Source organism: Schistocerca americana, chromosome 5 (genome assembly GCF_021461395.2).
Source record: "Schistocerca americana isolate TAMUIC-IGC-003095 chromosome 5, iqSchAmer2.1, whole genome shotgun sequence".
Classification (NCBI taxonomy): domain Eukaryota; kingdom Metazoa; phylum Arthropoda; class Insecta; order Orthoptera; family Acrididae; genus Schistocerca; species Schistocerca americana.
This window is the reverse complement of record NC_060123.1, coordinates 235,531,083-235,547,782: the sequence shown is the minus strand read 5'-3', so window position 1 is coordinate 235,547,782 and position 16,700 is coordinate 235,531,083. Positions and strand designations below refer to the sequence as shown.

Below are 16,700 nucleotides of genomic sequence, written 5' to 3'. Positions count from 1 at the left end.
GCAGAGAGTCATTGCCGTTTTATCACCAGAAGATGATTTTGTGAGCCTATCCATGAACAGCAAAGAAAGCGAGTCACCTGTCAAAATTTGTGAAAGAAATGTGGTCAAGGGAGCTTTCAAACATCTCGATGTTCATCTACAATCAGTCTTCTGAAAAGTTAGCATACAACCCACTTTTCACTCATATTTACAGAAAATTTTCTATTCGTCTTTGTACCCAATGTAATTAAAATATGTGCCAGCAGACAACACATTAATAACTGTGCTGACAGAACTACTTCCTGCACCAAAGCATGATAGTTGTGTTGAAGATTTGGTCTTTGAGTTCAAAATCCTGAATTTAACACTTTGTTTTTCATTTGTATCATGGGTGTAAAAATCAAGAGGGCATGGTAAGATTTATGTACTTGCTTTGTTATTCATAGGTGCTCCTAAGTTTGGCTAGTTCTCCTTTGGCTTTGTTTGTGTTGTGAGCTTTGACTCAGCTCTGTTTAGCCTTTTTTGCTGTAAACATATACAATAAATTTGTTCTGTAATTACATTTTGTGCCCACAAAGCTCCACAGCTCCAGCAACAAATACATTATATACATCCCATCCAGGACTTTTTGGTGTCATAAAAAATAAAATGTGTTGCAATAAAGTAAGGGAAGCAGTCGTGCAATACATCCTAGTCAGACACAGCTACAAAACAATAAAGTTATCAAATTGACCTGCAGGGCTCAATATAGTATAGTGTGTGTGATTTTTGGTATGACTCTAATGAAGACTAAAGTGTGACTGAGTTTATATTAAAGAAAAAAAAAAGAGAATTTTAATTCATCATCTTGATAAAGTCATAAACTGAAATTGTGAACAGGCTGAGGGAAATATATCTTTTAAATTTTACATTTGTGTAAAATATTGATATGAAATAGTTCCTTTGTGGTTGATTTCAAAACTCTGATTAAAATGATTGTGCATGTTGATCAAGCCACACAGCCATGAAGTGACATGAGGTGTTACAGTGTGTGAAATTGTATGCAAGAGGGATAGATAGATAACTTCAGTTTATTGAGAGAAGTCTACCACTAGGTGTAGTACATCTGTGGAGATGGCTTTGCACTAGAATCTCATATAGTTTATTTGAATTCTTGCTTCAGTATTTGCTAGTCTTACATTGTTAATATGAAGAAAAAGCTAAAGGTATTAATAAATATGCAATTAAGGAAGGAATACAATGTTTTAGTTTGTTCAAAAAGCTAATTTGGAGGTCCCCCAGGAACTTAAAATGGTAATTATTAGAAGTAAGACAATGATCTCCTCATGTAAGAATAAATTTAACAAAGAAATATTTCACATTTCTTATGGAATAATATTGTTGTATGACTCATGCACTTGACACATGGACCATAAGGATATGGTAAGAGAGACTGGAGCATTCTTGGAGAACATCATTATTTCTCTGTCTTTGCACAAATAGATCTGGAAAGTGAGTTTGCAGTGACTGAAAGAAGTGTTCTTGATCCAGCCATGTGCAATGGCTTCTGGAGAATATGTACAATGTAAACATAGATCAGGAGGAAGAGGGAGGCAGATTCAGAAGGAATATAGCAAGAAGAGAGAAAAAAATAGGTGACAAATTGGAATTGATATTCATGAGAAGTCTCTCTTTGAAAACAAGAATCAAATGGAGGTAATACACATGAATGCTGAAAGGGCAGCTGAAAGTTAATGTTCCTGTTTATCTTCATGTGCAAACTTTGTATCCAGTTTAGTTTCCTCCTGGTTTCACTTCAAGATAACCTCTTAACTGTAGAGTATTTTTATCGTTACCACCAAGGCAAGACTCATGACCTGTTCTCACAACTTCAGATTTAGTAGTACCTCTCTTCTGTATCCCAGGCAAAGCTCCAATCAGCCATAGCTACTGAGGTTGTGAGGACTTGGCACAACTTTACACTTGCACGTGGTGACTCGTCTAAAGGAACAAACAAAGTTGTAGAACCCACAGGCTAAAGCACTGAAACAACAGTGGCAGAAAATGCCAGAGATGGATGCAGACCAGTGAGTGCTGATGTCGATTGGTAAAGTAACCAAACCAGAATCAAAATTGGCTGAAGAACCAAAATGCAGAATCAAAAGTTGTTGTGAACAAAATCCACAGCACCAGAGAGAATTCTTTGAGTGTAGTCCAAGAGAGTAATGTAAAGTTGTGGTACTGAAACTATAAAGGCATATGATTGATGGCTTCATGCACTGACAGCAAGTGATGGCTTGATGATCTGCATGAGTCCTTAGAGGTGCATGCCAGAGAATGCGTACGGCTATTGTCTGCTTGCCAGAATGTGTGCCCAGTTTACTTAGAGCTGGCACCTCACATGAATGTGATACAAAGGCACTGACTTGGATACTGTTAATATCTCTGCCCCAAATTGTTAACACCTTTGTAAGACACAGAAGAGTGGTAATGTGTTGATAATTCAGTTGGTAAGGATATCACCTGCAAAAGGCAAGGTTCCCTCAAGTCCCATTTCAGCACGCAGTTTTAATCTGTTGGAAAGTTTCTTTATTGTCACGTCTCTTCTGCCTGAAAAATGCCCCATTTCATGCACTACATTCTTGTACTCTCTTCTACTTGACCATGGAATCATCTCCATCTTTCTACACAACTAATTAATTGTTCCTCAGCAATACTTCAACTCTTTTTCTTTGACATATTTTCCTCTCTGATGAGCTTTGTATCAGAAGCACATGCTTCAGGTGCATTTGTTTCAGCCATCAGTTGGATTCCTAATTTCATACATGTATGAATAATTTGAGATGCTATTGAAAGCACAAGTAGCTCTGCTCATGTGTAGTGAATAAGCAACTCTAGCCCGTGAACCTATGGAATTGTAGGCAGAATATATTAATAGCAAGTAGTTGCTCCTTGTAACCTTATTGCCCATGGACCCAACACCTGAACAAAGGAAAACAATTAACTTCACCCCAGCATAAGGCCTGGAACACAGTACGTATTTATCAGCAAAGTCTGCTTTGCTTTACTAATCTGATGTCTTTAAGCAGTATGACAGTTCTCTAAGTAATGGATATTTCAATATTCACCGTTCTATAAATTGATTTTACTGCTGTAAATCTTTCAGAAAATATTAAATTGAATGATTCTGATAATGGTTTAATAGCTTACACAAGATTTCAATACCTTGCAGAAAATCTGTTGTATGTCTCTATGGGCGGTAAGATCAAACTTTTTATGACCAATGAAACTACTGTGAGCTGTTATCAGTGTCTTTTGCATCATTAGCCAACTATGCAAAGAGCTGAATATCCCCATGCACAAATATATCTATAGAACAGAGTATCTACTTGCTTTACTTTCTCTATACCTCTGTGAAGAATTCCTCTTTCAGGGTGAGACCAGCAGTTTTGGATCTTTTAGGGCAAGAAAAATTTGCAGTAGTAGTTTGTTTGTTTTGTATAAGCAAATCTTGATGCCTTTTATGTCATTAAAAAATCCTCTTCATCCATGACCAAAATGCCTTTAGTTTATTACTTCAGTTTTTCTTATTGCAGAAAATTCTAGAATGTCTTGTTACACTGCAAAGAAATATTAATACTCTTAGATTTATCAACAACTGTTATTCAAACAAGAATGACTTTGTGTGGATTATACTTGCAATTTGTTGAATATATTGTTGAAATACCTGTATTTGTCACTTATCTCTTTTTTCAGTTCTGTACAACAGCAAATCGTCCTGTCTGGTTCATATTCTCTGGAATGGGCAGCCAGTGGGCACAGATGGGTTCACAACTGATGAAGTTGCCTATATTTGCAGAATCAATTAGGAAGTGTCATGCAACACTAGAACCACTGGGTATTGATTTAATCAATATAATAACAACAGCAGATGAATCAGTATTTGACAATATTGTCAACTGTTTTGTTGGGATTGCTGCCATACAGGTAAGGCTTAAATAATGGTAAATCCAGGATGGAATGTAACAATATTCTGAAAAGGGTAGTTGCAACTCACCATATAGAGGAGATGCTGAGTCACAAATAGGCACAGCAAAAATACAGTCAGAAAATGAGCTTTCAGCCAACAAGGCCTTCATTGAAAATAGACAACACACACACGGACACACATACACAAAAGCAAACTTAACTCACTCACACATGTTGGGTGAGTGAAATGCATTTGTGTTTGTGTGTGTGTGTGTGTGTGTGTGTGTGTGTGTGTGTGTGTGTGTGTGTGTGTGTCTGTTTTTTCCATTTTCAACAAAGGCCTTGTTGGCTGATAGTTCACTTTCTGACAGTTTTTTGTTGTTCTTATCTGTTACTCAGCATCTCTTCTATATGGCAAATAACAATTATCCTTTTTATAATATTGTAAGATTCAAATAGTTTTATTAAGAATGTATTCTTAGATAACACTTATCAGGGTAACAAATTCATCCACATGGACTGATCTCAACATTTGTTTCTCAATAATTTGCAATTTGTAATTTATTTGTGTGAAACATGTAATTACATGCATAGCAATTGGTAGTCCAACACAACAGTATACAATCTAATTTTACTTTATAATAGGAACTTAAGAATGTAGTCCAAATTGTTGTTGTTGTTGTGGTCTTCAGTCCTGAAACTGGTTTGATGCATCTCTCCATGCTAATCTATCCTGTGCAAGCTTCTTCATATCCCAGTAGCTACTGCAGCCTACATCCTTCTGTAGGTATTCTGCTTAGTGTATTCATCTCTTGGTCTCCCTCTATGAGTTTTACCCTCCACGCTGTCCTCCAGTACTAAATTAGTGATCCCTTGATGCCTCAGAACATTTCCTACCAACCAATCCCTTCTTCTAGTCACGTTGTGCCACAAACTCCTCTTCTCCCCAATTCTATTCAATACCTCCTCATTAGCTATGTGATCTACCCATCTAATCTTCAGCATTCTTCTGTAGCACCACATTTCAAAAACTTCTATTCTCTTCCTGTCCAAACTATTTATTGTCCATGTTTCACTTCCATACATGGCTGCACTCCATACTAATACTTTCAGAATCGACTTCATGACACTTAAATCTATACTCGAAGTCAACAAATTTCTCTTCTTCAGAAATGCTTTCCTCACCATTGTCATTCTAATTTTATATGCTCTCTTCTGTGACCATCATCAGTTATTTTGCTCCCCAAATAGCAAACTCATTCACTACTTTAAGTGTCCCATTTCCTAATTAACTCCCTCAGCATCACCCAAATTAATTCGACTACATTCCATTATCCTTGTTTTGCTTTTTTTGAATTTCATCTTATATCTTCCTTTCAAGACACTGTGCATTCCGTTCAACTGCTGTTCCAGTTCCTTTACTGTCTCTGACAGAATTACAATGTCATCGGCAAACCTCAAAGTTTTTATTTCTACTACATGGATTTTGAGTCCTACTCTGAAGTTTTCTTTTGTTTCCTTTACTGCTTGCTCAATATACAGAGTGAATAACATCAGAGATAGGATACAACCCTGCTTCCTCCGTTCCCAACCACTGCTTCCCTTTCATGCCCCTCAACACTTATAACTGCCATCTGCTTTCTGTACAAATTGTAAACTGGCTTTTTCCCCCTGTATTTTACCCCTGCCACCTTCAGAATTTGAAAGAGAGTATTCCAGTCATCATTGTCAAAGGCTTTCTCTAAGTCTACAAATGCTAGAAACGTAGGTTTGCCTTTCCTTAATCTTTCTTCTAAGATAAGTCATAGGGTCAGTATTGCCTCACGTGTTCCAACATTTCTACGGAATCCGAACTGATCCTCCCCGATGTCGGCTTCTACCAGATTTTCCATTTGTCTGTAAAGAATTCGCGTTAGTATTCTGCGGCTGTGACTTACTGAACTGATAGTTCAGTAATTTTCACATCTTTCAACACCTGCTTTCTTTGGGAATTGAATTATTATGTTCTTCTTGAAGTCTGAAGGAATTTTGCCTGTCTCATACATCTTGCTCACCAGATGGTAGAGTCAGGACTGGCTCTCCCAAGGCTGTCAGTAGTTCTAATGGGCTGTTGTCTACTCCCTGAGTCTTGTTTTATTTATTTTATTTATTTATTTATTTATTTATTTCGTATTCAATTAATCCGTATTGTGATAAATCACAAGGATGTGGAATGAGTCATGATTACATACAACAGATATAATACACATATATAAAATGACAAAAATGTACCATAAGATTATGAATAAGTTTGTAGGTTAAAATCAAATCAAAGGTATAGCTCAAGTAATATAAAACAATACCTAAAAAGGAAATATAGTACATTTTCCAAATTAAACAAATAATACACATATATAAAATGACAAAAATGTACCATAAGATTATGAATAAGTTTGTAGGTTAAAATCAAATCAAAGGTATAGCTCAAGTAATATAAAACAATACCTAAAAAGGAAATATAGTACATTTTCCAAATTAAACAGTTAATGTGATCTATAGCAAACAAATTTTTATCAGTATAAAAAATCATTGCTTTATCTGTAGATACTCATCAAGAGAATAGAAGGAATTTACCATTAGGTATTCTCTCAATTTACATTTAAAAGTAGGTAAGACATTAATGTGATCTTTAATACCTGACGGAAGGGAGTTGAAAATTTTTGTGGCTGAATAATGAACACCTTTCTGAACAAGACTTAAATGTTTCAGATCCCTGTGTAGATCATTTTTAGACCTAGTATTATGATCATGACATTCACTATTAGTTTTAAAAAGAGATAGGTTGTTAGAAACAAAAATCATCAAAGAAAATATGAATTGAGAGGTAAGTGTTAATATTTGTAACTTATGAAACAGACTTCTGCAAGAATATCTTGGATGAACACCACTCATGATTCTAACAGCTCTCTTCTGTGCAGTAAATATTTTTTTGGCTAAAGGCTTGTTGCCCCAAAATATTATGCCATACGACATGATAGAATGAAAATAACCAAAGTAGGCAGCTTTAGTAGCGTCCTCATCACCAATGGGGGTGATTACACGCAGAGCATAAGTTGCCACACTGAGCCTTCTATGTAGGTCTAAGATATGCTCAGACCAGTTCAGCTTGCCATCAATTAGAATGCCCAAGAACTTAGATGATTCACAGTGTAGTATATTTTGGTTACCACAGTTTAAGTGGCATACTTCATTTTCTTGTTGAGATGTGTGAAATTGCATATACTGAGTTTTCTGAATGTTTAGAGTTAGTCCGTTGCACTTAAACCAGTGTAGGATGTCAACGAGTACAGCATTACATTTATTTTCTAGGTCACTGTTAGTTCGACTTTCAAGCAGAATAGTGGTGTCATCGGCAAAAAGAGTAAATTTACACTCGGTGTCTGTGCAAAGTGGGAGATCATTGATGAAGATAAGGAAAAGCAAAGGTCCTAGGATGGACCCCTGAGGCACACCACACTTTAATGTGCCCCAATCAGAAGAAATGGGACTATCATTGGCACCATTAATTATCACCTTCTGTTTTCTGTTTTGCAGATATGATTCTATCCATCTACCAATGCTACCTCGCAAGCCATAAAAATTAGCCTTATGTAAGAGAATGTTGTGGTCCACACAGTCAAAGGCCTTAGACAAGTCACAAAAAATTCCAATAGGTGACATTTTATTATTTATTGACTCTAGAATTTCATTTGTGAGAGAAAAAATAGCCTGCTCAGTTGATCTACCTTTTTGGAAACCAAACTGGTTTCTATTGAGTATGTTGTGGCTGTTAAGATGTTCTACAATTCTTGTATACATTAGTTTCTCTAATACTTTTGAGAAACTACTTAGTAGTGATATTGGATGGTAGTTAGATAAATTAGTTTTGTCACCCTTCTTGAAAAGTGGTTTCACAACGGCAAGCTTTAATCTCTCTGGGACAACACCTTGCTGGATAGACTCATTAAAAATGTGACACAGGACTTGACATATGTGGTCACTACAATGCTTCAGTATTTTTGGTGAAATGTTGTCAATACCAGTGGAATTTTTATTTTTTAAGGCCTTGATGGTATTTTTAACTTCAGTAATAGTAACTGGGGCAATACAAATTGGGTCATACGTGTTAGGGTTAGTTCTGTGTAATAAATGCGTAGCAGCATTTAAGGAACCGTTACAACCTACTTGTTCTGCTGCAGTTATGAAGTGATTGTTGAATATGTTGGAAACTGTTACAGGATTATGAATAACCTCATCCTTATAGCTTATCTCTGTGGTATTAACATTCTTGTTACTCTTGCCACACTCTCTCTTTATAACATTCCAAACTGCTTTTATTTTGTTCTCAGATTTATCAATTTCAGACTTAATATACAGGCTCTTGGATTTGTTTATCACCCTTTTTAAAATTTTACAATATAACTTAAAATGAGACCTTTCAAGGGGATCATTTGATACTCTTAGTGAGGCATGTAACTCCCTCTTAGTCCTGCAAGAAATTTTTATACCTCCAGTAATCCATGGTTTACTGGAAGAAACCTCATTGTTCTTTCTGACAGTTTTTTTTGGGAAAGCCATTTCAAATACAGATATAAATTCATTTAAAAAAAGGTTAAATTTATCATTAACATCTGATGTGCTGTACACTGGCTCCCAATCTATCTGTGACAAATAGTCGTTAAAGGCAGACACAGTTTCAGTGTTTATACATCTATAGGACCTATAGGTGTGGGAGATTTTATTGCACAAACTGATGTTATTTACTTTCAGAAGTTGTCCATCATGGTCAGACAGGCCATAAATTACTTTGCTCACACTAACACTGTTGACTCTATTCTTGTCAATGAAAATATTATCTAGAAGGCTCTTGCAATTTTCTGTAACTCTAGTGGGCCAGGTAACCATCGCAGCCAAGTTGTAAGAATTCATTAAGTGGTCCAGGTCAGTTTTGAGGTTGTTATCAGTTAAGAAGTTGACATTAAAGTCACCTACAATTATTAAATTTCTAGTTTTAGAGAACAATTTGGTCAAAAGAGATTCTAACTTATTCATAAAGATGCAAAACTTCCCTGCTGGAGCTCTGTAAATTGCAAGCACAGTAAGTAACATGTCCTTTGCAGAAATTTCAGTCCCGCAAACTTCAAAATGTTGATCTACACAATACTTACTTAGATCTAAAGATTTATAAATGATTTTACTGTCTATATAAATTACAGCACCACCTTTCTCCTTACTTGTTCTGCAGTAATGAGTAGCTAGATCATACCCATCAAGCTGCAGCCCATCAATTCCAACTGTTACATGATGCTCAGTAAGGCATAAAACATGAGGACGGTCAACAGTGTCCATGTCCCCTAAATTTACAGATAAAAACTCTAATTTACTTTTGAGACTTCTGATATTTTGATGAAGAATAATAAGATTCTTATAGCTACCTCTACTGTCCTTCTGCTGGTCTGCTTTTGACTTAGGTCTTTCAGTGCTCTGTTAAACTCTTCATGCAGTATCATATCTCCCATTTTATCTTCATCTACCACCTCTTCCATTTCCATAGTATTGTCCTCAAGAACATCGCACCTGTATATACTCCTTGCACCTTGCTGCTTTCCCTTCTTTCTTAGAACTGGGTTTCCTTCTCAGCTCTTGATATTCATGCAAGTGGTTCTCTTTTCTCCTAAGGTCTCTTTAATTTTCCTGTAGGCAGTATCTATCTTACCCCTCATGACATAAGCGTCTACATCCTTACATTTGTCCTCTAGCCATCCCTGCTTAGCCATTTTGCACTTCCTCATTTTTGATACATTTGTATTCCTTTTTGCCTGCTTCATTTACAGCATTTTTAAATTAAATTCAATATCTTTTTTGTTACCCAAGGATTTCTACTAGCCTTCGTCTTTTTACCTACTTGATCCTCTGCTGCCTTCACTATTTCATTCCTCAAAACTACCCATTCTTCTTCTACCATATTTCTTTCCCCAATTCCTGTCAATTGTTCCCTTATTCTCTCCCTGAAACTCTGTACAACCTCTGGTTTAGTCAGTTTATCCAGGTCCCATCTCCGTAAATTCCCACCTTTTTGCAGTTTCTTCAGTTTTAATCTACAGTTCATAACCAATAGACTGGGGCCAGAGTCCACATCTGCCCCTGGAAATGTCTTACAATTTAAAATCTGGTTCCTTAAACACTGTCTTACCATTATATAATCTATCTGAAACCTTCTAGTATCTCCAGGGTTCTTCCATGTATACAACCTTCTTTCATGATTCTTGAACCAAGTGTTAGCTATGATTAAGTTATGCTCCTTGCAAAATTCTACCAGACGGCTTCCTCTTTCATTTCTTAGCCCCAATCCATATTCACCTACTACGTTTCCTTCTCTTCCTTTTCCTACTGTCAAATTCCAGTCACCCATGACTATTAAATTTTCATCTCCCTTCACTACCTGAATAATTTCTTTTATCTCATCATACATTTCATCAATTTCTTCATCATCTGCAGAGCTAGTTGGCATATAAACTTGTACTACTGTAGTAAGCATAGGCTTTGTGTCTATCTTGGCCACAATAATGCGTTCACTATGCTGTTTGTAGTAGCTTACCCACACTCCTATTTTTTTTTATTCATTATTAAACCGACTCCTGCATTACCTGTATTTGATTGTGTATTTATAACCCTGTATTCACCCGACCAAAAGTCTTGTTCCTCCTGCCACCGAACTTCACTAATTCCCACTATATCTAACTTTAACCTGTCCATTTCCCTTTTTAAATTTTCTAACCTACCTGCCCTATTAAGGGATCTGACATTCCACACTCTGATTCTTAGAACGCCAGTTTTCTTTCTCATGATAACGACGTCCCCTTGAGTGGTCCCCACCCGGAGATCCGAATGGGGGACTATTTTACCTCCGGAATATTTTGCACAAGAAGATACCATCATCATTTAATCATACAGTAAAGCTGCATGCCCTCTGGAAAAATTACGGCTGTAATTTCCCCTTGCTTTCAGCCGTTCGCAGTACCACAACAGCAAGGCCGTTTTGGTTAGTGTTACAGGGTCAGATCAGTCAATCATCCAGACTGTTGCCCCTGCAACTACTGAAAAGGCTGCTGCCCCTCTTCAGGAACCACACATTTGTCTGGCATCTCAACAGATACCCCTCCATTGTTGTTGCACCGACGGTGCGGCTATCTGTATCGTTGAGGCACGTAAGCCACCCCACCAATGAAATGACAAGGTCCATGGTTCATGGGGGTGGGGGGGGGGGGGGGTAGTCCAAATTATTTGACATAATAATACTTTAGATTTTAGTTTCTACAGTAGGCTATAGAAGCACTTCTCAGTGAGCCATGATTTTAGATGTTTTTTGAAGGTCTCTCCAGTTATTACCTTCAGTTCATTTGGCAGTGCATTGAAGTATTTTGCTCCATTAATATATGGACTGTTTGCAGTTTTTTTTTCAGTCTTCTGTGTATCATATGGTAATTTTGTACTTGTCTAGTATTGCGATCATGAATTTCTGCATTACGACAGGTATATTTCTTGTCTTCTACAGTTAATACTATTGTTTCAAACATATACAGTGAATAGATAGTCAGAATTTTAAATTCTATAAACAATTCCTTACATGACGTTCTAGCATCTTTTTTGCCTAATATTCTCAAGGCTTTTTTCTGGAGTTTAAATACTCGATCTACATGAGTTTTGGAAGCCCCCCCCCCTGGTGCAAGACCATATGCTAGAAATGGATGTATTAAACCAAAATACATCATCCTCATTGTTTGGGTATTGACATATGGAGCTATTCTTCTTAAAACATACTGGCCTGATGATAGCCTTGCACATACATTGTCAATTTTTTGTGTCCATAGTAGTTTGCTATCTATGCATATACCTAGGAATTTACACTCGCTGCAGATTTTCCCTACGATATTACTATCTTGAGAATCTATACAAGTTTGCAAATCACCAACATTGAAGGGGATTATATTTGTTTTTTTGTAAGTTGACTTTTAGATTGTCATTTTCAAACTTTTCCTTTGCATTATCTATAAATTTTTTTACCTCTATGCTGAGATTAAGAATATCTTTTCCCCAACAAAGGCCTGAAGTGTCATCTGCATACATTGTAATGAAGGTATCATTTTTTACTATCTTTGGAAGCTACCAAGACAACTGTCACTCAAAGTATCATGTCATGATTTTAGTATTAAAACACCTATGAAATACTTTCTTTTTAATCTTTTTGTAGTGGCCAGACAGGGGCCACAAGCAGATTTCCATACTTGTATTGTTTTAAGAAGAATTTTGAATTTTACAACCTAGTTTATTGACACTGGAGGCAAGGTAGCAATGCTACAGTGGCAAAGAAACTGCGTCATGTCACTATATGTTGTTTGTTAATGTTCATGCATGCCCTTGACTGCTCTCATATTTCAGAATGAAATTTTCACTCTGCAGCAGAGTGGCCACTGATACGGAACTTCCTAGCAGATCAAGACCTGAACTCAGGACCTCTCTGCCTTTCATAGGCAAGTGCTCTACCAAATGACCTCCAAAGGATGACTCATGACCTGTCCTTATGGCTTTACTTCCACCAGTACATCATCTGGCACCTTTCAAACTTCACAGAACTTATTCTTAAAACTTGCAAGACTAGAATCCTGGAAGAAAATGTATTGTGGAGACATGGAAAAGCCACAGCTTTGAGAATGCTACCAGAACGAAATTTTCATGCTGCAGCAGAGTGATGAGTTCATTTCAGTCAAGAGATCTGGCGTGATGAAGAAGTTAAGCATAGATTTAGGTTTTAAAATAAGTTTGCTTTGCCTTGGAGTTCAAACACTTACCATCCTAGCGCCAAAAAGGCTAAGAAAAGTCTTACGGTGACTATTATATCATCTGTTCTCCGAGGAGAGCTAGTCCCACAAGTTTCATAGGAGAGCTTCTGTGAACTGTGAGGATAGATCGTAAGTCATGCTTGGGTAGCTTAGTTGATAGTTTATTTTCCCATGAAAGGCAAAGTTGCTGAGTTTGGGTAGGTCAGAAACACAGTTTTAATCTGTCAGGAAGTTTCATACCAGTGCACACTCTGCTACAGAGAGAAAATTTCATTTTGGAGTATGATAGCAGTCAAGAACATGCATAAGCAGTAATAAGCAACATGTAATGACATGACACAAATTTTTGGCCATTGTGGCATTAGAGAGAAAATCTATGAGAAAAACTTTTGGTGTATTAAGAAACACAGAAACAGTAAGTAAACAATAAGTAAAATACAACAGATATTTTGGGACAGGTCTGGTATAAATGGGCACACACTTTGTGTCCAAAAATATCTTTTGTACTTTGCTTATTGTTTACTTACTGCTTCTGGTTTTCTTAATATACCAGAAATTTTTCTCATAGTTGTTCTTCTAATTTGCCTAATTGCTAACAACAACATCTAGTATGCAGATATTTCATTCACCTTGGATTTCCTTCAGTCTAATATAGAATTCAGCTTTCGGTAACCCTGCAAGGGAATGTCAGGGTATGAGGTGTAGTTCCCGTTGAGGCTATAGGATGAAACTGCAATGTCTGATACACTATATACCAACTTTTTTTTATAATGGAAGATTTCTTCAGTGTGCTGCATGTACAGAAAACATTACCATTTTATCTTCAGTTAGCTATACATGGAAGAATCGTGGAGATACTAAAAGGTATCAGATAGATTATATAATGGTAAGACAGAGATTTAGGAACAAGGTTTTAAATTGTAGGACATTTCCAGGGGCAGATGTGGACCCTGACCACAATCTATTGGTTATGAACTGTAGATTAAAACTGAAGAAACTGCAAAAAGGTGGGAATTTAACGAGATGGGACCTGGATAAACTGACTAAACCAGAGGTTGTACAGAGTTTCAGGGAGAGCGTAAGGGAACAATTGACAGGAATGGGGGAAAGAAATACAGTAGAAGAAGAATGGGTAGCTCTGAGGGATGAAGTAGTGAAGGCAGCAGAAGATCAAGTAGGTAAAAAGACGAGGGCTAGTAGAAATCCTTGGGTAACAGAAGAAATATTGAATTTAATTGATGAAAGGAGAAAATATAAAAATGCAGTAAATGAAGCAGGCAAAAAGGAATACAAATGTCTCAAAAATGAGATCAACAGGAAGTGCAAAATGGCTAAGCAGAGATGGCTAGAGGACAAATGTAAGGATGTGGAGGCTTATCTCACTAGGGGTAAGATAGATACAGTCTACAGGAAAATTAGAGAGGCCTTTGGAGGAAAGAGAGCCACCTCCATGAATATCAAGAGTTCAGATAGAAACCCAGTTCTAAGCAAAGAGGGGAAAGCAGAAAGGTGGAAGGAGTATACAGGATAGAGGGTCTATACAGGGGCAATGTACTTGAAGGCAATATTATGGAAATAGAAGAGGATGTAGAAGAAGATGAAATGGGAGATACGATACTGCGTGAAGAGTTTGACAGAGCACTGAAAGACCTGAGTTGAAACAAGGCCCTGGGAGTAGACAACGTTCCATTAGAACTACTGACGGCCTTGGGAGAGCCAGTCCTGACAAACCTCTACCATCTCATGATCAAGATGTACGAGACAGGCAAAATACCCTCAGACTTCAAGAAGAATATAATAATTCCAATCCCAAAGAAAGCAGGTGTTGACAGATGTGAAAATTACCGAACTATCAGTTTAATAAGTCACAGCTGCAAAATACTAACACGAATTATTTACAGACGAATGGAAAAACTGGTTGAAGCCGACCTCAGGGAAGATCAGTTTGGATTCCGTAGAAATGTTGGAACACGTGATGCAATACTGACCTTACGACTTATCCTAGAAGAAAGATTAAGGAAATGCAAACCTATGTTTCTAGCATTTGTAGACTTAGAGAAAGCTTTTGACAATCTTGACTGGAATACTCTCTTTCAAATTCTAAAGATGGCAGGGGTAAAATACAGGGAGCGAAAGGCTATTTACAATTTGTACAGAAATCAGATGGCAGTTATAAGAGTCAAGGCACATGAAATGGAAGCAGTGGTTGGGAAGGGAGTGAGACAGGGTTGTAGCCTCTCCCCGATGTTATTCAATCTGCATATTGAGCAAGCAGTAAAGGAAACAAAAGAAAAATTCGGAGTAGGTATTAAAATCCAAGGAGAAGAAATAAAAACTTTGAGGTTCGCCAATGACATTGTAATTCTGTCAGAGACAGCAAAGGACTTGAGGAGCAGTTGAATGGAATGGACAGTGTCTTGAATGGAGGATATAAGATGAACATCAATAAAAGCAAAACAAGGATAATGGAATGTAGTCGAATTAAGTCGGGTGATGCTGAGGGAATTAGATTAGGAAACGAGACACTTAAAGTAGAAATGGAGTTTTACTATTTGGGGAGCAAAATAACTGATGATGGTAGAAGTAGAGAGGATATAAAATGTAGACTGGCAGTGGCAAGGAAAGCATTTCTGAAGAAGAGAAATTTGTGAACATCGAGTATAGATTTAAGTGTCAGGAAGTGGTTTCTGAAGGTATTTGTATGGAGTGTAGCCATGTATGGAAGTGAAACATGGACAATAACTAGTTTGGACAAGATGAGAACAGAAGCTTTTGAAATGTGGTGTTACAGAAAAACGCTGAAGATTAGATGGGTAGATCACATAACTAATGAGGAGGTATTGAACAGAATTGGAGAGAAGAGAAATTTGTGGCACAAATTGACTAGAAGAAGGGATTGGTAGGTAGGATACGTTCTGAGGCATCAAGGGATCACCAATTTAGTATTGGAGGGCATTGTGGAGGGTAAAAATCATAGAGGGAGACCAAGAGATGAATACACTAAGCAGATTCAGAAGTATGTAGGTTGCAGTAGGTACTGGGAGATGAAGGAGCTTGCACGGGATAGAGTAGCATGGAGAGCTGCATCAAACCAGTCTCAGGACTGAAGACAACAACAACAACAAGCTAATATTTCAAGAAACACTGGTAATTCTGTCTTGTCAAGTATCTATATATAAACATATGATTATCTCCTTCATATGCCACTTTACATAGTGAAAATAAATATGAAATTTTCTCTGTTGGAAGATATCATCACAATATAGCTCTAAGGTGCTCAAACATATGCATATCGGACACAGTCATGGAGTAGTGGAAGAGGCTTAGAAGTGGTTCACAGTATACAACTTGATCTAATAAAGACTAATGTTATGCAATTTGAGACAGGTAAAAATGACTTATAGGTGTCGGAAGTAGACATAATGGGCACACAATTTTTGAGGCTCCATGTGTGAACTTCCTAGGCATCCTGATGGGTGATAAACTGAAGTGGGTCAAGGAAGTAGATAGGCTCATTTCTACCTGCTTTGCACCTCAAAATCTCTCTGATTGTGTTTGTTATACCTGAGAAAACTACAATCATCTGAAACTTCCTGGCAGATTAAAACTGTGTGCCCGACTGGGACACGAACTCGGGACCTTTGCCTTTCGCGGGCAAGTGCTCTACCATCTGAGCTACTGAACCACGACTCATGCCCGGTCCTCACAGCTTTACTTCTGCCAGTATCTCATCTCCTACATTCCAAACTGTACAGAAGCTCTCCTGCAAACCTTTCAGAACTAGCACTCCTGAAAGAAAGGATACTGCGGAGACATGGCTTAGCCACAGCCTGTGGGAAGTTTCCAGAATGAGATTTTCACTCTGCAGGAGGAACAAGACATCTGGTCAGGTGAATAAAGGGTTATAAATACAAA

The 16,700-nt window shown here is 37.3% G+C and overlaps 1 protein-coding gene across 1 annotated transcript in view; it reads left to right on the top strand.

Moving 5' to 3' along the window:
• The window catches only part of LOC124615980 (fatty acid synthase-like), a 394,674-nt gene that overhangs the window by 131,906 nt on the left and 246,068 nt on the right, over positions 1-16,700 (top strand). Inside the window, exon 10 of the mRNA XM_047144185.1 lies at positions 3,715-3,945. Coding sequence (XP_047000141.1) covers positions 3,715-3,945 — 231 coding nt within the window. The remainder of the gene's footprint in view (positions 1-3,714; positions 3,946-16,700) is intronic.